The 24955-nt window shown below is 37.6% G+C and overlaps 1 protein-coding gene across 1 annotated transcript in view; it reads left to right on the top strand.

The window, feature by feature from the left end:
* Window positions 1-339: 339 nt before the first annotated feature.
* The window catches only part of ENPEP (glutamyl aminopeptidase), an 82728-nt gene continuing 58112 nt past the window's right edge, over window positions 340-24955 (top strand). The window contains exons 1-3 of the mRNA XM_050790996.1: window positions 340-1320; window positions 12856-12997; window positions 15326-15457. Coding sequence (XP_050646953.1) covers window positions 677-1320; window positions 12856-12997; window positions 15326-15457 — 918 coding nt within the window. The 5' untranslated portion in view covers window positions 340-676. The remainder of the gene's footprint in view (window positions 1321-12855; window positions 12998-15325; window positions 15458-24955) is intronic.

Genomic DNA, 24955 nt, shown 5'->3' with positions numbered 1-24955 from the left:
CCTAGGTGGTCCTTGAATCACCCTGAGCACCCAATTCCAGGATATGACTTCTCCAAAGGACAGATTTTGAATGTTTACATAATATGAGGGGGAAAAAAATGAAAGAAAACATTTAGTTTCTTTGGCAAGCTATCTGATAAAATAGCTGAAATTCAAGAAGCCCTTTAGTTAGGAAGGAGAGATTGTGAACACAACAGGAAGAAGCCCCAGGCTGAGTGGCAAAGGTTGAGATTTTCTATCATAAGCACACCTCTCCCAAACGCTTCCTCCCTGAAAGCTGCTGACGGAGCTTTGGCAAGGGCTCATCCTCCCGTTGGCTGATAAGCGAAGCCCTGTTTTATATTTAACTCGCTGCAGTGCAGGAGGGGTAGGGGTGGAGATGCGTCGTTTATAAGGCGAGCTGTGACAGTCTTCTCTCCAGCCCTCTTCCTCCCACTCGGCTCCTCTTACGGAGTCCTCATTCCACCCCCCTTGTTTCCGCATTCACCCTGAGTGGCTGGTGGGAACGTGAAAAGGGAGAGGAAAAGGCGCAAGAAGCCAGAGAGAGAGGTGTGGGAAAAGCGAAAACAGGCTGCCAAATCAGGGGATTCCTTCCAATTTAAAAAGGAAGTCTGCTGACGTTAGTTAGTTAAATTTAACATCTTTTTATGTGTAACACTTGACTTCGGAAGCAAAAATGAACTTTGCGGAGAGAGAGGGCTCTAAGAGATACTGCATTCAAACGAAACACGTGGCCATTCTCTGTGCGGTGGTGGTGGGTGTAGGATTAATAGTGGGACTTGCCGTGGGCTTGACCAGATCGTGTGACTCCGGCGGGGATGGTGGGCCGGGCACGGCGCCGGCTCCTTCCCACCTGCCGTCTTCCACGGCCAGCCCCTCAGGTCCTCCTGCCCAGGACCAGGACATCTGCCCGGCCAGTGAGGATGACAGCGGACAGTGGAAAAACTTTCGACTGCCAGACTTCATCAACCCGGTCCACTACGACCTGCACGTGAAGCCCCTGTTGGAGGAGGACACCTACACGGGCACCGTGAGCATCTCCATCAATCTGAGCGCGCCCACCCGGTACCTGTGGCTGCACCTCCGGGAGACCAGGATCACCCGACTCCCCGAGCTGAAGAGGCCCTCGGGGAACCAGGTGCAAGTCCGGAGATGCTTCGAGTACAAAAAGCAGGAGTATGTGGTGGTCGAGGCGGAGGAAGAGCTTACCCCCAGCAGTGGAGATAGCCTCTATCTCCTGACCATGGAGTTCGCCGGCTGGCTGAACGGCTCCCTCGTGGGGTTTTACAGAACCACCTACACGGAGAACGGACAAGTCAAGTAAATATTAATTTTTGTTTTACCTCCCTTAAACTCACATATCTGCTTTCCGTTTCTTTTCCTTTTCTTTTCACTCTCCACTTTTAATTATTATGTTGGTCTGATCTTGATCGGCTCTTGGTTTCAATTCTGGCTGTCCATCTGGGAAGCCAAAATTGTTGCCCTGTTGTATTTCCAAACCCTGTCACAAAACTTGAAAGTAGTGAACGAGCTTTGTGGAGTCAAAAGTCAATGTAAGTCTTTTATTCCATCAGGAGAAATAATAATATACTGCACCCTATCTTGAGGATTTCCGTACATTATCTCAGGTGTGAAAACTGCCTTTGGTAAATTTCACTAGTGATATTCCCAGGCTATGTAGCAATATATATATAGCAATGTATGTGAACTTTTAAAGTGGTATTACACTAAATTTACGTGAAACATCAGTAAATTTCCGTTATTATTTTGTCCATTTTTTTTTTTTTTTTGGTCCAATGTCTCTTTTTTGGAGAAGACAGACATTGAAAAATCACATGTGATCCACAGAATTGTCTTTGTGTCTTCATCTGGAAAGGAAGACATGACTGTTTTTTTTGTCTCCTATGGCCAGAACCATGCTTTGCACGTAGGCTTTCAGGAAATACCCATTAAGTCCACACATCAGTGGCATAGATAAATTTCGGGGCTTGTTGCTCATCATGCAATATGCAAACGTAATGCTAAACCTTTAACAACATAAAAGATACATTAAATAGTTAAATACATACAAATATTTTTATACAAATATCTATCTAGGTAGATAGATATTTATTCTACTTACCCACCTATTTAGCCTTTGTATCTATCAGTGGCTACTACCAGAGCTATGTTAAAGGCATAAACTCTCTCATTGAACTCCAAAAATCTTCCTTCACACTGTAGATGTAGCCCTTGCATCAGGGAGAAAGGCTACACTACACCTTGTGTTGTCTCCGGACTGCTTTGCTGGCTTAGATTCTGAAGAGGTAAATGATTAAGAAAGCTTCGTGTCACAGTTTAAAGATGTGAATCTTGGGCCAGTCCACCCACAAATATCCCTTTTTCCTGTTGTTTTAAGCATCTTATAGAGCAAGCAAAATTTTTGGTCAAAATTCTTTCTATTGTTTGTCCGACAGACCCATGGACTAAAACAAAACATTTAAATATTCCTATATTCCTGTGTGGTAAACTGATAAATTGAGTAGAAGTGATAGTTTGAAGAAAATATCTGGAGGGGTCATGCTTATATAGATCCTATATCTTAATATTGCTAGCAATAAAACACTCTTACCATTTACGTATTTTTTTATGTTCATAAAAATTACATCATTGAAAGCATAAAAGTTATCAAAAAGGATAATCAAAAGAATCTGTAAGTAATTTCACTGCCCAGTGGTAATCCCTGCTAGCATATTAATGTATATTCTAATGTTTTTCTAGGCAATCAAACCTTTAATTGCATTATATCTGTCTATCTATATGCCTTTTTTTCTTAATGTCGTGGGAAGTTCCCCTTATTCTTACATGTTTGCAAGAATCTGTTTTTTGTTTTTTATTGAGACAGAGTCTTGCTATGTTGCCCAGGCTGGTCTTGAACTCCTGGGCTCAAGCAATCCTCCTGCCTCCACTTCTCAAAGTGCTGAGATTATAGGCATGAGCCACTGCACACAGCTAAGAATCTGATTTTAAAGAGGTGAAATATTCCATTGCTTGAATACATTGTAATTTTTTAAAACAAATTCTATTGTTGAGCATTTGAGTTGTTTCCAGTATTTTATTATTATAAACAAATCACCAAAGAACATAGCTCTAAATACCTCTTTGTGTGTGCATCTGTTTGTTTCCTTAGGATATAGCCCTAAAAATAGAATTGCTGGGTCAAAATGTACAAATATACCAAGATATTGTAATAGTACTTCGTTTATTGATAACATAAATAATATACATTTATTGAAGAAAACTCAGAAAACAGAGAATAATTATAAGAAAAAATAAAGTCATCCATAAATTCTTTACCCAAGTATAGCCATTGTTAACATTTAGGCAGAGACTCTTTTAGTACTTTTCTGGACATAGATAGCTGTGGCATAATTATATTATACCTAGTATTGTGGAACATGCTTTTTCAATATAGCATCAACGCTTTAATATGGTCATTTGGTGTTCTTCCACAAATGATTTGATGGATACATTGTAGGCCATTGTATGAATACAATGTAGTTGATTCACTTTTCCATTAAATGTGGGTATTTAAGTTGCTCCTATTTTTTCACCTGTAAGGATCTAGAAGAAGGCACATACTTATATTGACTATCCTTGTAAATAACTATTTATGAATATTTTCTAATATTTCTTTAAGGAAATTCCTAGAAGATGGGCCAATACTACCTGTGTATAAACACGTGTATGTCTGCGTATATATGTGTACATGCATATACATATATAACATATATATGCATGAATATGTGTATGCATGTGTGTGTGTCTCCAAACTGACTTCCAAAAAAATATGTCCCAAACTCCATTTCCACCAACAATGTATGAAAGCACCTATTTATCTGAGCCTTATTAATAATACAATGATTTTTTTAAAGTGTTTACCAATGGTCGAAGGAAGGGCAATATTCTGAAGAATATCCACCTTAAAGAGATTCTAAAAATTCATTAAAGTGAAAGCGAGTCAAGACTTTTTAAATATTATTGCTAAAACTTTAAAACTGCTTCTTAGATAGTAAAGACAAGAGAAATTTTATCTGAGTAAAGCCATCAAAATATTTATAAAATAATGAAATAAAATTTTACACATATTAGGAAGGCCAAAAATGGGAACTACATAGTTTCCATTAATAAGTTTGTATTATGTACATTATAAGTCTAAGAAAGCATTATATACACAAATACTCTCACTCTTTGAGTTAATTTATAGTACCAGTTAATTTCGCCATAAAATGTATACCAGAGAGCTGCCCTTCTGAAGCTCAGTTGACTTAATTTTTGATTGGAGAATGTGAAATGACGGCGAGATTGGTGAGGAAGGCTGATGCTCAGTTCAGCTCTCTCTGAGGATTGCTGTTCCCAAGTTTGTGTGTTTCATTGGGAGCAGTTGAAGCTCTCACATTACAAAAGATGCTGCCAGTTCTGTACTGCACACACATGGTTTTGGAACAGATCTGGCGTCAGCTCAATAACCTCATTTAGGCTAAATGGAATACTTTTTGTTTTCCTTGTCTGAAATATTTCAAGCATATGAGAAAACTGCATCATGTTTTTTTTTTTCCCAAGCCTGTGAGTAATATTTTGGCAATGCAGCCTCTAGGAGTTCTCATCCACAGGCTCCATATAAGGGCCGCCAGAGGGAGTTCACCAGGGGCAGCGCCTTTCTTTCATACTATAGAGTGAGTTTCATCATATGTGACGTTTGTATCATTTTAAACATCATCATAGTAATACATGTGAAGTACGGAGTCAAAAATTATATTTTCTGACCTTAACGTAAAATGTAACTCCAGGATTGAGTATTAGCAGTTAGGGATATTAATGTGACAACCACAAGGCAAACTAAACAGGATTGCACTCAGTAGTCACCAAAATTCCTTAATTTCTGCAAATACAATCAGGACTTTGAGCTTCACAAACTTCACAGCTACCCAAGATGCTTTCTCTCAAGATTAAGACATGGGGAAGAAAGGGTGCACAATTTAGAATTCCACATTGTCTTTCTGGGAACAGAGTTGTAGTGGGGCGTGGAAGGAGAAAGTTTGAGAAACATCCAGTCGCTTTTCCTTTATTGATCTACCTCTTCCTACTCTCTAGTCTATTCTTTAGGGTCTAAGGAAATTCACTTGGAAGGATTGGAACCTTTGGAATGTTCCTCTGACCACACCCTCCTTCTTCCCATTTTCTCACCGTGTTATGTAGGATTTTCAGCTGTTCCCTTCCCTAAAAAAGTTTCCCTCCACTCAAACTCCAAAGTATATATTTTCTTCTCTCCAAGATTTGGCTTTTCCTTGTCAGCATTTGAATTATGCTTACTTAGCATTTCCCAAAGTATGGACCGCAGAATTCTAGTTGCATGGGGATCTCAGTGGATATTACCAGAAAAATAGCAGGGGAGAGATTCTGTGGCTAAATCAGTTTGTGCAATAATACTAAATACACAATGATCTGTTTTGGATTTTGTTTTTTAATTATGAAACTTTTCAGAGACTTTTTTTTTTTTTTTTAAAGAGATGAGGTCCAGGCTGGAGTAGAACTTCTGGCTCGAACCCATGAGTTCATGAGTTCAGGTGATCCTCCCACCTCACCTTTCTGAGTAGCTGGGATTATAGGGTTTTCAGAGACTTTTATGTGATAACGTCCTCTATGTAGTTTTCCAACTATCTCTGGCTATGGATTCTTCTGTGGGGTTCTTAAGAGTAGGGATATATGTCTCTCATTTACTGTTTGGCACACAGTGAACACTCAAATATTGTTAAATGGAATATATGGAAATATTATCATATAAGCTCTCACATGACTAGTGTCCTCTGGCAAATGCTGGGACACATTGCATTACCACAGCTCCTTTCCCATAAACGAGCCTAACTTCCACCAAGAACATCTCTACATTCCCACTTAGGTGAAAATTTTCCCTTGGTTCCTTTTCTCCCTACCCTGTGGAAAGGAAGAGTGTGTGTGTGTGTGTGTGTGTGTGTGTGTGTGTGTGTGTGTATTTGAACTTAGGAATGCAAATTCCATAGTTTAAAGGCAGAGAAACAGTGGAATTGACAGGAAGTACAACCGGAATTTCAAAGAGATCATTTCTAGTTTGGGCTTCCAAGGTGTTCTTCGTAGCACTAGTAGGATTTAAGCTGAATTTTGATGTTATGGTGGGAATTGAGCAGCAGAGACCAGTGAGAAAGTAAAAGCAGGCATAAAGGAAAGGCACCAAGTCAGAAAAGCATAGTGAGGACAAGAAAATTAGTTTGTAGGGGAAGTTTATATGAAGAGGCTAGCTAGATATCACTGAGGAAAACCCATATGGAGGAAAAGGAAAAATAGCCATCATAGGTATTACGAAGGAGAAATTACCTGGTGACTTTTTGGATATGGATGGTGAAAGAAAGAGTTAACTCAACTATACACTTGGATATATGAAAGATATTGGAGCAATCCAGGAAAGAGAAGATAAGAATCAGATAGGAAAAGTGATTTCAGGATAGAGAAGAGAGTGCACAATGGAGAAAATAGTTTGGAGGTAAAGTAGTCAAGATTTGCAGATTGACTGACTACGAGGAAGGGTGAGTTAAAGTTATGGGTCTAGGATACCCCAGCTAGCCTTCACCTCAGTTGATATTGGAAATAGGTGGGAAATAGCCACGTTAGAAGGGAAGGTCGTAAGTTCAGTGTCAGATGTGTTGATGGCTTGTCAGACATCTAGGAAGAGATGACTAGTAAGCACTTGCCTATGTAAGTCTGAAGCGCAAGGTTAGAGCTTGTAATAAAGATTTAGGAATTGAGTGGAAACATCAGTGAGATAATCATCATTAAGTGTGTGTGTGTGTGTGTGTGTGTGTGTAATGTATTCTTACGTGCACGGATGTGTATGTATACTCAAGCACATGTAGTTTTGACCTTGAAATTTTTATTGTATGTCAGTTTGTTGATTATATTCTTAGATTGGTATGCTGAGCTATTATCCCATTATCAATAAGAATGTCAATAAGGAATAGATTTTTGGTTGGGCAAGGTGGCTCATGCCTGTAACCCCAGCCCTTTGGGAGGCTGAGGTGGGCGGATCACCTGAGGTCAGGAGTTCGAGATCAGCCTGGCTAACATGGAGAAACCCCGTCTCTACTTAAAATACAAAAATTAGTAGGGGGTAATGGCACACGCCTGTAATCCTAGCTACTCTGGAGGCTGAGGTAGAAGAATTGCTTGAACCCAGGAGGCGGAGGTTGCAGTGAGTCAAGATCGCGCCACCGCACGCTAGCCTGGGTGACAGAGTGAGACTCCATCTCAAACGAACAAAAACAAACAAAGAATATATTTTCTTTTTGGTCTTGTTTACTTGTTGCAGGAGGCTAAGTAAATTTATTTTATTTTGGAAGCAAAAAAACAAAAAGAAATTTTACTTGACCTTGAATATCTTCTATATAGAAAAAAAGCAACTGGAAAATAAAGTTAAATAACTAACTGGATAATTCAAACCACCATAAAAATACACAGAAGTCTGAACAATCTAGAGGGGTTGTTTTTCACCAATCTGCTCCTGTACGTAATTCTGGAACCCTTTATTTAGTATATATAGACTTCTAGCAATTGTGACTACCTGTTCTGAATCAGAAGCTCTGTGTTTAAGGATTTCACCCAAAATTTGCTGTTTATTTTGCTGGTTCAACTATAAAATTGCTCAACACAGCTGGAGAGTCTTCCCTGGAAGCAGCATACCAGATGATTTATGAGATAATTAGGTACCTTTCTTGGTTTTTGTTTTTAGAGTCGATTCAGAGTGATTCAAGCCACAGTTTGTGCTATCGTCCCTTCTCCCTCAGTTTTCTCTAAAGTCACCTTGATCTGATCCACTCAGAGATGCCAGAGAAATGCTCTTCCCTTTTGGAAATGACTAAATTGCATAGACTATCATTTTATTGTTCTAGGTCTAGTAAGTGACCTATTAATGTGGCATAGGGGGCCCTTGTGGGAAGGTGGTTTACTCCAACACATTTGCCTGGCGTGATAATCATTCAGGACATACCCACAAGTCACTCCTGAACATATTGTGCTATTAGTCAGCCTTTTTCTCTTAATTTGCAACACAAGTCATCTGATTTTAATCACTGAATACAACCTTCCCAAATAAGTTGTGATCTAGAATTGTTTTGTATTGTTATCTCTTATTCCTTGTTTTCAACTTTGCATACACTTAGAAAAGTTTAGGGCCGACTGATGGAATTTAGGATATATAAGAAGGAGCTTTTGAGTTATTCTGAAGTTCATGAGAAAAAGAACAGGTTACCATTTTAAAAATGCTTGTATTGCATATAGTGTATATACACCAAGTAATTTTGTTCCAGTATATATTGCAGTCAAATGAAAGAATTTGAAATATTTCAGATTGTGAAAGTGCTAGGTCATAGTCAGCATTCTACATTTACAAGATGTAGATTCTTACATTCTAGATTTGTGAGATGTAGAATGAGGTATATCCTAACCGCATTTTAAGGGAGTTTCAAATGTATTACTACATGTAATCTACCCCTTCTCACTTCCCCATAATGCTGTGAAGAGGCCATACATGCTCTGGTGACTAGGTTTTACAGATGAGGACACTAAAAGTCTGGGGTTTTGTGACTCGGTCAAGATCTCACTTAAGTAGCTGAAGTGGATTAGAATGTAAGAATGTTTGCTCTTAGAAAAGGGTTTTCCCCATAAAATCATATTGGCTCTGAACTTTAAAAAAGAAAAAAAATAAACATTATGTAGCTCTTCTGGTTGATGAATGTCACTGTATTTATATCTGGGTCACTGTGATTGAGTTAGACTTGCTGTGATTGACATTTGCTGAGACGACCACTGAGCTGAACCAAACACACTGCACAGAGAAATCTCCCACACTGTTCTGTTCCATGACCGTTGGCAAGCTCAGGAATATGCTGGTTTAGAAAGGTAGTTTTTGCTTACAATCAAGCAGAATGTCTTTTAAAGAGAGAAGGTAAGAAAAGGATTGAAAATTATTTTCTTTCCTGGATTCTTAGGAATATATATATATGTGTGTGTGTGTGTGTGTGTGTGTGTGTGTGTGTGTGTGTGTGTGTATTCATATTCTAGCATCCAGCCAAGAGTAAAATAGAGTATTTGAAAACATACCCCATGGCTATAGCTTAGGAAAGTGTAATTCCACTCCCTCTTTCCTCTCACCTCCCACACACGAAGATGTGTGTGGTGCGCGCATGCACGCGTGCACACTCACACACATTCATTTTCTCAAATTAGCTGGCCTATTTCTGAGGTGTGACTCAGCGGAGACATTCTTGCAAGGAGTGACTTTTCCTTTTCCTCTGCCTCTGGAAGACATCAGAAGCCAGAAGAATTCAGAAGAAAAAGGCAGCTAACTAAACATGGGGTTGGAGCTTGGTGGATCTTACTATAAAACTTTCATACTCTGGGAAAGTGTACAGGCTTTTTAAGAGTCTGATATATTTGCAATTAACTACAATCTGCAAGGTGTTTAGAAACTTCAATTGACTAAACTGTTAACGTCACAAAACTAATCAATGATTATTCTTTTGCAGAATGAATTCTTAACTGAGGCTTTTCTTGGGTAACTTTATTGTGACATAATTTCAAACTCATAGGAAAAGTTACAAGAATGGTACTAGGAATTCCTAGAAATACTTAACCTAGATTCACTAATTGTTTACATTTTAGCCGGTAACCCTTCCCCTTCCTTTCCAGAGCACATGGAAACATCCTCTCCCTTTATCCCTTAACATCAGAGCATATTTCTTAAGTACAGGGGCATTCTCTAAAATAAGCATGAAATTTAACATTGATACAATTATCTAATTCACAGTCTGTAATGAAATTTTATCAACTAACCTAATGATGTCTTTTTAAATGATTTTTTTCCCAGTCCAGTACCCAGTCTGGAATGGTGCATTGCATTTAGTGTCATGACCTTTTAGACTCCTTTAAACTTTAAACTAAAAGAAGTCCCTTAGTCCTCCTTTGTCTTTCTAAAGTTAGTATCTTTGAAGAATACAGGCCAGCTATTTTGTGAATGTCCCTCAGTTTTAGCTTGTCTGATTTTCCTCATGGTTTAAAAATGCAAGTTAAACTTTTTATTTTTTATTTTTCTTTGTCAGGACTATCACAGAAGTGATGTGTCTCTCTGAGGAAATCGCATTAGAGACACACTGTGCTTGTTTGAACTCTTATTAGTGATGCTTCCTTTGTAGCTTGCTTAAGGTAGTGTCCAACAAACGGCTCCATTGTAAAGTTAAAATGTTTCTCTTTAGGTAACTTTCAGGGTGTTTTTTTGAAACCTTGCAAATATCCCTTCCTCCGCAAACTTTCACCCCCTTGTCTTGGCACCCACTGATGATTTTTTAAAATCAATTTTCCTTCAAATATTATTAGTAGACAATCTACTGGAAGGAAGAAATTTCCCTTGTCACCCATTTATTTATTCATTTTAAAAAATCAGAGTAAAAAGTCAGAGATTGTTAATTTATTCAATGAGTTATAATCCCATTGTTTATTTTGATGTTCCAGCACTCCCATATTTGGCCAAAGGCAGTCAAATCCTTGACTGTAATAAATCCTTGAATCAAAATAAAATGCATGCTCTTCTCACGATCTCTGATATTTTCCTGATCTGGACTCTGCTGACTTCATGTCCAACTTATCTCTGGCTCCAGTGCATCTAGATCAGTGTTCTTTAGCCACACTGGACACCATTCAATTCTTTAACCACATCAGGTTCTTTTTCATCTTAGGGACTTTGCACTAATGGTTCCTTCTACTTGAACATATTGCCCTGAACCTCCACTTGCCTGGCTTTTTCTTATTATTTAGATCTTGACAAACCAAGAGATTGTGACTACTCTACCTAATGTTGCTTACCACTTTTCCTAGTCATTCTGTCTCTTCCAGTGTTTTATTTTCTATATAGCTATCATCACTCTCCTAAATTATTTATTTATTTGTGTATCTCTTGTCTAACACCCTGTAAGCCATCTGGAATCTTATCTATACATGTAACCGCCCAGTCGGTTCACTGTGCCCGCTGCCTAGACAGAGCCGATTTATCAAGATTGGGGGAATTGAAACGGAGAAAGAGTAATTCATACAGAGCCGGCTGTGCAGGACACCGGAATTTTAATGCTACTCAACTTTGTCTCCCTGAGCATTTGGGGATCAGAGTTTTTAAGATAATTTGGCGGGTAGGGGCTTGGGAAGTGGGGAGTGCTGATTGGTCAAGTTGGAGATGGAATCATAGAGGGTCGAAAGTGAGTTTTTCTTGCTGTTTTCTGTTCCTGGGTGGGATGGCAGAACTGGTTGAGCCAGATTACTGGTCTGGGTGGTGTCAGCTGATCTATCAAGGACAGAGTCTGCAAAATATCTCAAGCACTAATCTTAGGTTTTACAGTAGTAATGTTATCCCCATGAGGAATTTGAGGAGGTTGAGACTTTGCAGCCAGAGGCTGCATGACCCCTAAACTGTAATTTCTAATCTTGTAGCTAATTTGTTAGTCCTGCAAAGGCAGACTGGTCCCCAGGGAAGAAGGAGGTCTTTTCAGGAAAGGGCTATTATCAATTTGGTTTCAGAGTCAAACCATGAACCGAATTCCTTCCCAAAATTAGTTCAGCCTGCGCTCAGGAATGAACAAATACAGCTTAAAGGTTAAAAGCAAGATGGAGTCGGTTAGGGCTGACGTTTTTCACTGTCATAATTTCCTCTGTTATAATTTTGCAAAGGCGGTTTCATACAGCAGCCAGAAAAATGTCTGCAAATGTGTGCATGCATGCACAGGTGCTTGTGTGTGCATATGTGTGTGTGTGGAAGGGACTCAATTAATATTTCTTGGATGAATGGATAATGTAATAATTTAGCCTGATATTCTTTATGGTATTCTTTCTTAGTTTTGAGAATCCTGAACGACAACATTTTTCCGTATACATATTATTAATGAATAGAAATGACCATTTCTTTACTTTTATACTTTTTACTTTGCTTGATTTTCTAATAAGCAAATATACAGTATTCTCTTACTGTAATATGTTTACATGTAGGAAGTATATGCTTATTGATTTTTTGAGCAATTACTCAGAAAATAATATTTTCACCTTGAAATTATGAAAATAGTAAACATTAACATTTTAGTTTACACAAGCATATGCCTAGTTAGAGCCATAAAAATAAATGCTGCTGTCTCTTTTTAAGAGTGAGCTTTAATCTGGGACAAAGGTTACTTCACCTAGGAGATTACTCAGCACTGCCTTTACATGGAAATGAAACTGGGGGTTTTGTCCCTGGTGTAATATAAATAACAAAGAATGTGCCATTGGGGCAGGGACTGGGGACTCTGTAATAAACTCCACTCTGTGACAGAAGACAGCTGTTCATTTCCCATAAGGGTAGTTAGACAAAAGCTTTTAAGTTTGGCTTTCTGTTTATCTACTTGTTGCTCAATGGGTTTGGAGTGGAGAGAGTACTAGCTCATAATTGGATTTATTTTTGCTCCTCCACAGATTTTTAGTTATGGCACCAAAATAGCTGTTAGGTTGATGCAGAAGTAACTGTGGTTTTTGACAAATAAATATGTGAATGAAATATCTGAAGCAATCTGTCTCAGAATTTTTTAAAAATTTGTTAACCTAAAAATTCCAGGAAAACTTTTGACAAGTATTTGATAGTCTTCTAGATGGAACCTCATTTTTGGAAATGTAATAGTTATAATTGCATAGCTGATTTTTTTTTTCCCTAGGAATAGAGACATAGGGGTTGTCAGAAGAAGCAGCATACATTTTGTTTGTGTGTTTCTTTCTAAGGAGCATAGCGGCCACCGATCATGAACCCACAGATGCCAGGAAATCCTTTCCTTGTTTTGATGAGCCCAACAAAAAGGCAACTTATACAATATCTATCACCCATCCCAAAGAATATGAAGCACTTTCAAATATGCCAGTGGCGGTAAGTATTTTTTAAATGTTTTGTTTATGCAGAGAGTCTATTGACAACATTAGGCCAATTACCTGATTTTCTGTGAAAGACAACCCATTGAATTCTAAAACTAAATGTGCACTAATAGTTTATTTAGCCGAGTGAAATACATTTTGGCAATCTTTTTCTTTGAGTCCTAGAAGTCTGTAAGATATCACAGTCCGGCAAGAAAGGCACACTGGTGTTTCTATGCAAGAGACAATGCCGCAGACACGTACATCTGCTTGGGCTCTGCTTAGCTGCCAGCATCCCTGAGTCGTGACAAATTGCAGTAATGGCAAGCTAATGGAGTTACAGACTTGAAAATATTTGAGGGCTACTCACTATTTTGTTTTCAGGTGAATATAAACCCAGTTTTTGTTTTTGTTAAAAAAAAAAAGATAAAGCTACTATAAAAAAAAATCATCACTTAAACACTGGGTTGTGGAAGCAAACCAGGGAACACTTTGCCCATAGACTCTTTTGGTGAATGGGAAGTGCTTGTTAAATGTCTGGAGAAAAAAAAACAGGCTATAAAAAAGGATGAGTTCATGTCCTTTGCAAGGACATGGATGAAACTGGAAACCATCATTCTCAGCAAACTAACGCAGGAACAGAAAACCAAACACCGCATGGTCTCACTCATAAGTGGGAGTTGAACAATAAGAACACATGGACACAGACACCAAGTCCTGTCAAGGGGTCGGGGGCTAAGGGAGTGATAGCACTGGGAGAAATACCTAATGTAGGTGATGGGTTGATGGATGCAGCAAACCACCATGGCACGTGTATACCTATGTAACAAACCTGCATGTTCTGCACATGTATCCCAGAACTTAAAGTATAATAAATAAATAAATAAATAAAATTAAAAAAAGAAAAAAGAGAAAAAATTTTTTAAAGGCTGATAATTTCTGCCTGTATAAATTATTCATTAACATAAAACACTTTTCTCTGTTATTGCATCTATCCCCATAATGGATAATGTTGTTACCTAGAGTTTCATTACCTCAAAGTTGAGGTTTACATACTTTATACATTTGACATGTAAAAGGGTCAGGCTCATCTTTAGGTATAATAATCAGAAGGGCACTGGCCCCAAATTATGTCTCCCATCTTTCTGATCCACTATTTTAAATATTATCTTAAAATTCATCTTTTTAAATGATAAAATATTCCTTGAGAAAGCAACAACAAAATGAAGCAAATAAACACTTAAGAGGATTAAAATGTACTCTTAGCAGCCATCTATGCCTCAGTGAGAATTAATTACCAATTTGTTTTCTTCTAAGGTTTGATTGGAGAAGAAAGAGGAAAGGATAAACTTAAAGTATGACACACCAATCTAGATGAAGTTGTGGGGGAAAATGGCAAATTCACCAACTTCTGCTTAAGATCTTCCCTTATGGCCTTTTCACTGTGCAGAGTTACACTTTACCTTCTACTAGATCCAAATAGTAGTCCTGGAAGTAGGAGAATATCTGGGTTCTTAGGAGATCAAAACTATACTACTACGTTTTTATGGTAATGTAGCCTGGAGCCCCACCACGATTACACAAGGGCATGCACACACATGCTTGAAGTGTCAGCGGCACCCATTCTAGTCCAGCCTCCCTCACTTAATCTTTTTTAAACCATCCCAAATAGAGTGGCTGCAGGAGATGTGGAAATGTTTAATAATGGAAGCAGGAGTTGGGCAAGTATTCAAGTAACACTTCAATCCTGAAGTGTTAGGATTGGTGATCGACAGTGAGGACAGCAGAGCTGGCATGGACACAACAAGCCAGATAGGTCAATAGTTGTGTCAAGCAATAGAATCCTTCGCTCTGTCCATGGAGACCGAGGCACTGACTTCGGTGACCATACCTTTGGTCTTTGAAGTAGACAACCAAAGATGGAAAAGAGAAGCCAATGTTCCACTACAGTGGGTACAGCAATTGCCCTCCTGCACAGTCGAATCAGCAAATACCTGAGCACGAGCCTGTTTTTCATTAGGATATTGCAGGACTCTCAAATATTATGGTCAGCATGGTGTGTTTAGTGTAGACAGATAAACTCCTATTCAACTGATGGTCCAGTCAATATTTTATTTCTCCCTGAAAAACCTAATACAGTGTGTAATTCAGTCAGTCTTTAACAGTTCTAAAAACGAAGTAAATTTTCCTATAGTCTTTTCCACATCACCACAAACAATTAGACCGCTAAGCTTTGACAAAGGACTTCTGACTAGAAAGCAAGGTTTGGGGAAATTGTCTGTTTGTCTTGTATATATATGATTGATATTTTGATAGCTAAAAGTTTATCTTTTTTTTTCAATAGAAAGAAGAGTCAGTGGATGATAAATGGAATCGAACAACTTTTGAGAAGTCTGTCCCTATGAGCACGTACTTGGTGTGCTTTGCTGTACATCAATTTCACTCTGTAAAGAGAATATCAAATAGTGGAAAACCTGTGAGTCTCATTATATTTTAAACATTTACCACCTATGCATTTGTAATTAATTTTCTACTTTTTTTGAGTAGTTTTTTTTTTTTTTTTTCCAAATGACATGCCAGAAAAGCCCATTAGTCCCCAGGGTCTGTGAACTTGATAATACATAGAACAATATAGAAAAATGTAGGCTGAAAGGACACAGGTAAAAAATTAACCAACACAACTGACATAGGTATTTATGGCCTTAATTATTTCAAGGGAACATTTGCTATACGTCAAAAACTAGCTCCTAAGTATACCAGCACAAATATCTTAACATGTTTGGGTATGCCCAATGTAAAAAAAGGGTTCGGTATATGTGTATCTCTCTCAGATATAGACTAGAGAGAGAGGAGGAAACCTGAGGTAAAGGAATATCCTTCGAATGACGAGGCACTGAGAAGTTTATGGCTCCATTCCTATATGTAATCAAAATGGGTAGCAGCAAAGTATCCAAAAGCATTTTTTAAAAGTATGATAAAATATAAATAAGCTTTTTAAAAATATATCAAGACAACTAGTTCAATAGTTTTCTTTTTTTTTTTTTTTGAGATGAACTCTCGCACTGTCATCCAGGCTGGAGTGCAGTGACATTAGTCAACATTAGTCTCAGCTGACTGCAACCTCCACCTCCCGGGTTCAAGCGATTCTCTTGCCTCAGCCTCCTGAGTAGCTGGGAGTACAGGCGCCTGCCACCACGCCTGGCTAATTTTTATATTTTTAGTAGAGACGGGGTTTCACCATATTGGTCAGCTTTGTCTCGAACTCCTGACCTCAGGTGATCCACCGGCCTTGGCCCCCTAAAGTGCTGAGATTACAGGCGTGAGCCACTGCGACCAGCCTAATCGTTTTCTTTTGAAGAACCACATATTTTTACCTAATTAATTTTTTTCATTTTGGAGGCCCCCATTTTGCTTATGTCCTGAACATATGTTTAGGTTGTCTATTAAGCCAGTTCTAGTTAATCCACCTCTGCGCCATATATTTTAAATATATAAAGCCTCACCATCTTTGCAATATAATTTTATAAGGAGGAAATCATCACCCCCATTTTAGAGATGACAAAAATTGAAGTTTAATGAATTTAGGTTATTTATTCAAGATGACCCAGCTGGCAGGTGGTAGAGACTTAAATTCCAAGCTCCTTCCAAATACTGTATCTTGCTTAGCCTTCTGAAGTGTGATATTCTGAAAATATCTTTACCTCTTCATCAGTCATTGGAGGAGAGAGGATGGGTTCCTCTATTTCCTGTGAAATTAACAAAGGGAAAATTTGCCTTTGCTTTGGTGTAGTAGGAGTTGATATTTAGATGTCCTCAACCTGGGTTGCCAGCATGCTGCCTATACTGTATCGAAATTGTAGCGAGTGGGGGATGTCCACAGACCTTTTCAAAGGGGCTGCATATCGTGAGGACTCATCCATATTCTAACTTTCCCTTGCCATGTAGGTTGCTTTGATGCAAACTTCAGTCATGGTAAAGGGAACTACCAGTGGCTGACAGATAATATTAGGTATGAAAAGGAAATGGCTTCAGAAAGAGGAAGTTGTTTTTTCTAGATTGTGCTGAGTGCAGTCGATGGCATTCCTCTTGCTTAATATAGAGGTGAGAACATTAGTCAAGCTTGCTTTTTTCTTTCAGTCTAGCAAACATGCAATTTTCATCTGAAGCTGCTTTCTTCATCATTGACAATTCTATTGCATGGCTGTCTTTCATCATGTGCAGGTGTTTCCCACACTAAGTTTTAAAAATTATTATTACATTCTGGGCAAATTTCTCTATTTGAGGTAGAAATACCAAGAGGAAACAGAAAGGCTAAGCAATTGTACTAAAGATGACAGAGTCTCATAGGTAAGAACAATGCATTTAACCAATCAGCAGAGGACATAGTATTTGCAGTTATTTTCTAATAATGACAGTGAGCTTGAATTTCCAATATGACTCTATCACCAGGTCCTCTGACTAAGGACATTTACTTGTAATATTATACTAGCTAGGTAAATCATTAAAGCCTGTACCAGTTAGTTAGCTGGGTTCTTGGGATGGGTTTTATATAAAGGATTTGAAGTGACATAATGAAAAACTATAGTTTTGCAAAGATCCCAAAACGTCCTGTAGGTGGTAATTATTTCTTAAATGGTTCTTCTATGAAAACTGAGAGCATAACATTTTGTCTTAAATAAGTGATGCGTTCCATCATTTGGGAGGGAAACAAACATAATATTGTTTTAATACATTACTTTCCAGTCATCTATTTTATAAAAGATCAACAGAAGCCAAACTCTCTTTTGAAACTTCTCAGAGGCTCTGAGCCAGAAAAGTTTCAAGAAAATGAGATGTGCCGCTTTCCCCTTCCTCCAACCCTTCCATAGAAGATAGGCAGCCAGAGTTCCCCCTCCTGAAAAAAACTGTGGGTCCGTTTCCTTTAAAAGTTGAACAGAACCTTATGGGAGAAATTTAAGGGATCTAGTGTGAATGCAAATGCTCCACAGTGAGTTCCTCCCATTTGGCATTTGGGAGCTTCGCCTCCTGGCTCCCTACCCACTCACTGTAAGTTGAAATCTAATAGTTGACACCCACCCAAGTACAAACTGCTCCTGGTATGATTTCCTACTCCAGAGAGTTACAGAAAAACCAACCTACTTAAATCTATTGAAATGTAACACCAGAGGAAACTCACACCAGCCTCAGAGTCCTACATTCTTAGAACTTAGCAGACAAGCTAAGAACAACCAGGTATATGAGGAAAACAAGTAACATAAAAGAAAAACATCTAAGACAAATAGAAACACAGTGGGAGAAAATAGTGATAACTGGAAAAACAAAAGAGAATTCCAAAAAGTCATAACAAAATTAAACATGCATACACACAACCTTTAATTAATATATTCAAAAATTCAAGAATATGATTGTCATAAAATAAAAACCAAAAAGTGATGAGAAAACAATCAGAACTAGTAGTCAGAGTTTTAGAACATGATTTCCAAAGCATGGCTTGGGTCTGATCCCCAGGAACCTGTTTCTGACCGATTCCTTCCAAAACTGGAGCTCAGTATGCTTATAGCTCCCGATCCTTATGTCTTGTTCCCATTTTTATATTTTATCACTAATTTCTGAGTATTAGGATTAGTGGGGTACATCAAAGCATCCCTTTACTGTACCACCTGGACCCAAAGTCATTTTATTACTTTTTTAGTAAAAAACAAAAATAAAAAATGAAGCCATGTAGCTGTTTTGTACACCATTATTAGGTGACTATTCTTATCCACTCTTCTTCTGGTACATTAACCACCTGCTATTCATAATCAGATTATACTATGCAATCTAAGAATCTATAATGCCCTGATTAAACTCTCTTGGATATATTTGCCTCTCTGACAATAGTTCCTTTATATCAATAAACACAGAATCAATGCCTGCATTCTTAATTGTTTAGTTGAGGAGAGTATAGCCGACTTTAGAGTTGAACCATTCATTATGTTTAAAATATCCTTGTTGCTCATGAGAAAAATTAAATTGGTTTTGAAGGTAGCTCAGAAGTCTTTTCTCTCTCATATTTTCCTTTTAAATTAATTGCATTGCATTTTGATTCAATTCTAAACAGAGTAACATGAAGAGTTACTAAGAATAGTTTAGCAACAATTGAGGCCAGCCACTGATGGAAGGATTTTTTACAACTCTGCAAGAAATCTACTCCTGAGGCCTTCTTCAGGTTTAGTTGATTGATTAGGGTTTTACAGTAAATGAAATCACTGAATTTTACCACAGAAAAATAAAAAAGTGGACACACCCTGAACTGTGCATAGTATGCAGAGATTATATGACTTTTTAGTTATGTGAACAAACTGTCTAGTTACTGTTTTTAAAGAAAACAAAACGTAATCCTATTGTTCCTGCAGGAGTCATCAGAGAGGAAACAGTATTCCCAATAAGCATGTCATGAACCTGAGAGTTCAGCACAAAGTTCCCCATTGGAATATATTGCAATTCATTTTCAAACCAAGAACAATGTACATTATAAATGTATTTTTGAGTTTTTAAAATTATAAGTTTAATTCATGTACATTATTGAAAATTGGGAAAACACAAAGTAAGAAAAAGAAATCACCCGTATTAGTATACATAAAATCATTTGAAGTTGTTAGGTTTGTGATGCCTTCTGAGGTAAAAGTCTACAGTAACTTTCCCAGAATGCTTTAGCTTTCCATGAGTCTTTAAGGAATCAAATTCAGGACGAGTTAAATGACAATGGTGGCCGGGCGCTGTGGCTCGTGCCTGTAATCCCAGCACTTTGGGAGGCTGGGGTGCTCAGATTATTTGAGGTCAGGAGTTTGAGAGCAGCCTGGCCAAAATGGCGAAACCCTGTCTCTACTAAAAATACAAAAATCAGCCGAGCGTGATGGCACGTGCCTGTAATCCCACCTACTCGGGAGGCTCAGGCAGGAGAATCGCTTGAACCCAGGAGGCAGAGGTTGCAGTGAACCGAGATGGCGTCACTGCACTCCAGCCTGGGTGATAGAGCAAAACTGGGTCTCAAAAATATAAATAAGTAAATAAATAAAAAATAAATGGCGTGAGTGATTCTGTTGCTGAGAAACAAAAATCTCAGGAGGCCTTGAATTTCTTTGGGCACATTTGGCATCTGTATTTTACAAAGAAGTATGTGTGCAAAAACAAGAAATCTCCTTGTCGGAGATTATTTCAACTCTAGTCAAGTTTGCCTTGGCTTTCCTGAACAGAAGAGGAAGTTGGGAAGAATTATTCACTAAGAGAATGCTGGTGTAAGATATTATCCATTTAATTAGGCTTATACTATGACCATATTAATTCTAATATCTCAGTAGAAGGGATTATGTTGTACTTTCTTCCAAAAAGTCTTACCGGATGATCGCTGAATAATTGCATCTGGGATTCTATCTGAGAATGGGGTCTTCCTACCGTCTGTGTCTTCTTACTTGCTTCCATTGTTTGGCTGGATTAGAAAGATTGGCTGAGGGCAGAGAGTATGTATGTATATATGCCACGGATTTTTAAAAACAGCCTATCTTTATAATAGTTTTAGGTTTTGTGCCATAGACTTTGATTTATGTATTTCTCTTCATAGAAATAATCTTATTTTTTAAGTTTCATTGCTTTAATGCTCAGAGGTATATTTTTAAACTTCTTATTTTGAAATTTAGATTTACAGGGAGTTGCAAAGACATATCAGAGTCTCCATGTAACCTTCCCTTAATGTTAATATCTTATATAACCATTTATCAAACATTCGTCAAATCTAAGAAATCAATATAATACAATACTATTAACTAAACAACAGTCTTTACTTGGATTTCACCAGTTTTTTCACTAATGTGCTTTTTCTGTTCCAAAATCCAATAGATGATACATCTACATTATACTTAGCAGTGTGTCTCCTTAATTCATTCTAATATATGACATTTCTCAGTTTTTTTTCTTTTTTATGATCCTGACACTTTTTAAGGGTACTGTTCAGATATTTCATAGAATGTTCCTGTTTGGGTTTGTGTGATGTTTCCTTAAGATTAGACTGAGGCTTTGGATTTTGGAGAATACCACAGAGGTGAAGGGTCCTTTTCATCACGTCCTATCAGGGGGTACATGACATCCTCATGACTTATTCCTGGTGATGCTAACTTCGATCACTTGGTTGAGATGGTGTCTGCTAGGTTTCTCTGCTCTAGTTTACTAGTTTTCTTTTCCATCTTCTGTTTGTTAGAAGCAATCACTAAATGCAGTCCACACCCAAAGGGAAGAGAGTTAAGCTCCACTTCCTGGAGGGGGGAGTAACAAATAATTTATGGATATACATTATGACCATCACAGTGATTAATAAATATTTAGGGAGTGATAATGAAAGGCTGTGTAAATACCCTGTTTGTTCTTCAGTTTTTTTTACCACTTATTGTAGCATTCCGCAGTGGATGTCCACAACAACTGTTATTGTGGTGTTCTAAAGGTGATTTTTCTGTTTTCCTCAGAATTATTTTTGACATACGTTCATTTCATTATTTTAAAAAGTTATTTTGGCTGTGGCTTTGCTAAGTTTTCAGAATGAATTTGATTTCTAAAACATTTTAATTAGTGCTTTTTAAATTAATTTCTTTACTGGAAGGGTTATCTTTAAATTGAAGGTTATTAATCTTCCTTGAATGAATCTGTTTAATTTAGCAAGCCATGGAGGATTGCTAATGATTCTTATTTTTTATTTAAATTTACAAAAATATAAACAAAATAATAAAAATAATGTAAAATTTTATGGGGTAATTTAGATTTTTTTAATGTTCATTTTTTAATTTCTTAAAAACTATACTGCAGTAATAATCACTAAGCATCAGACAACTTAAATTTTAACTTAAATGGAAAGTAAGCGGCCAGTAAATGCTTTGTATAACCTAATGGCCATGCTGAGTGTCCTCTCAAACAGCACTTGATAGCAGCTGAGTTCCGAACTCAGAGTTCTAAACATGTTTTGAACCAGCATAGCCACAGCAAAAAAAAAGTGTTTTTTCACCTAAACTTCAAACCAAGGTTTTGCATATACATACTAATTTATCTATGAGGAAGGAGCAAACTAAAATTTAGACAGAGTATATCACATTGATAAGGCAAAACTTAAAAAGAAAAAAACTGATGTATCACTATTCCTTTCTACTAAGTACCTTCCTCTGCTAACTTTCCACCTACTGCTGGAAGAATAATTTAAAAGAACATAAACTTTATAAAATTTAACACATTAATGGCATGTTCAGTAATACCAGCTATGCACCTTAAATATGCATTTATAGATTTAAAAACGATACAGATTTATTTTCTCTTTCTCATTCTGGCTACCTCAGTATTGATACTGCAAACAGTTTCTTCAAACTGATTATTGCATAAGTCTTTATTGAGCATCTACTCTGTGCACAGGAGGATGCTAAACCCTGAAGGGAGTGAAATACGCTGATATCTGTACTTCAATTGAGATGTGCAACAGATATAGTCATCATTGCCCTGTGCCACCCAAGTGTGTTTTCAGGTCTTTCTTGGTGTTACTAGCCCTGAGAGCCAAGGATCTCAGCTTGTGTTTTAGGGATCCTTTAAGCACGCTCGTCATTTAAAATGATATGCTTCTTTGAAGCAGCTCAGATGACATCTCGCCAAAAAACCTCAAGAGATAAATAGTGCTACTTCTGTGGGATGAGCAGCAGTGAAAAGTCAGGCTGCTGTCAATAAGTAGAGTGATCATGTATTTTATCATCTATAAATATATATAACAAATAATAGAGGAGGGGTTATTAATTATGCTGGAACAAGAGGTATAAACAGGTAAGCAACAGATTTACATTCCAGGGACATTCCTGGGCAAACTTGAATGCATGGTCACCTCTATCAATAGAAAACACTCAATAGACAGGGACACTAAGGATGTGGATCCAGGGCACCGCGGGGCTGCAGCACTCCCAGGTGGAACCCTGCAGGGCCCTGCCTGGCTTCTGACCCAGGTGACGGTGCAAGTGGTAACAGGCAGTCTGTTTAAGCTGATTCTGTTCTGTTCACATGGCCTTTCCAAGTTCAGTGTCCTCATCTCAGTGCCCTCGCACTCTTTTAGGATCTGTTTCAGGTCTTGTCCCTTCAACTTTCCCTTACTTTCCTTGGCCCAGGTAAATTTTGTCTAGTTTTTTGAGACAGAGTAGCCTGGACATCTCTTTATTCTCTTTTCGATCTATTATTAGAGTGAAAAACCCTGTGGTTTGCTTTTTTCCTGGCCTTCTGTTTTTATTGCTAAAAGTCTTTTGGAACCAGGCCCTTGCAATCCAAAAAGTTTGGGCTTTTAAATTTGTTGCGTGGGCATCAAGAGCCTATTTTGAAAGTCAAAACCATAACATTTATTTTTTTCCCCTGCATTTTCATAATGTTCTTACTGGCAATGTGGACACCACAGTGTGAGTATCAATCACGTACAAGGAAGTACGCACACAGAAAATTACAGAGGTTAATAAGTCAGTGTATTATCTCCAATGATACTAATACTTTTGATGGGACACATAGAACTATTACATGTTAAACATTGCTTGTGTGTTATCTTATTTAATACTCGCAATAACCCTATGACATAAGTGCTGTTATTATCTGTATTTTACAGCTAGGGGAAGTCAGGATTCAGTCCTATAAGTAGAGAAAATAGGCAGCATGATATAGTGAAAACAGACTTTGTCCTGAACTCTAGCGTCAGTCCTGTCTTAGACTTCATTTTTCTCATGTATACAATGAGGAAATTTATTTTCAAATCACCTTCGAACTTTAAAATTACAAATAGAGGTCTACAATCCTTATCCCAAACCCTCATGACCAGTTGTCTGTTGGAATTCAGAAGTTTTCAGATTTGTGAAAGGTAATGTAGTTTGAATACTATATGTTAATGATTAACTACAGTGGGATTTGGGGCAACGCTTTATAATCAGTGATACTTCTGCAGCAACTTTTTTAGTGAGAAACATAAAGATTTTCGAAAACCTCTTAACAGTTCAGGTCATATGACATTGCCAAATTAGTTTGCTTAAACATATAAAAAGCTTTTGATTTTTAGAACTCATTGGATTTATTAGTGTGGATTAGGGGTTGTGGGAACTGGACCAGTGAAAGGATTGGGGTAATTATCAGTGATACAACACAGTTTTTCTATTATTATTAATAATTCTGGATTCATAGAATTGATGTGTGGAGTAAAAGAAGTGTTGCATGGAAAGTGCTTACCACATTCCTTGAAAAAATTTAAGTTCTCAGTAATAAGACTAATAAGTAATCATAATACTCCTATCTCTGAGCTTTGTGCTTGGTTTTGGTTGCAGGGACGTAAATAATCGCTGAAGATAAAGATGGTGCACAGCCGCATTCAATTGTTCAAGGAAGGTTGATCTAGTGCATCTAGTCATGATTGTCAAGTAAAGTCAAGTCTGGCAAAGGGACACTTAAAGGGAGTAATGGTAATCAACCAGGAATCAATTCTCATGGGCTTAAGTTCTATCTCTCAAATGGTTTGAGACACTTGAATGAAAGGGATAACACAACGAACTCTAACAGCCTACATTACAGTAGGCTCCAATAGGGAAAAGCAACAGCTATGTTAAGGCAGATATATCAAAACTCCCAAAAGAATATCAGCTGAATAAGGCTGTAGAAAGCCCAAACTTTTTCCACTGATACTAGCTCCATAGATTTAGTGCTTTGAAAGATGACTAATGGTATCCAACAGTGGTATACCAGGTAATTTAATTTGCCTAGGGAAGTTACTGTCTTCAAAAAGTAAATATATACATAAAAGTTAGGTTCTTGAAGCCTTACAAACTTCATATTTTTGTTTATACATAATGTTTACATATAAAGTGATAAAGTAGACATACAAACTTTATATTTAACCTTTAATAGGGTTCTTAAATTAAAAAAGAAATGTATGACTCTTTAAAAAAATAAAGAA

This window comes from Macaca thibetana, chromosome 5, assembly GCF_024542745.1.
Source record: "Macaca thibetana thibetana isolate TM-01 chromosome 5, ASM2454274v1, whole genome shotgun sequence".
Classification (NCBI taxonomy): domain Eukaryota; kingdom Metazoa; phylum Chordata; class Mammalia; order Primates; family Cercopithecidae; genus Macaca; species Macaca thibetana.
Note: the sequence above shows the minus strand (reverse complement) of the source record. Positions and strands in the feature narration are given on the sequence as shown.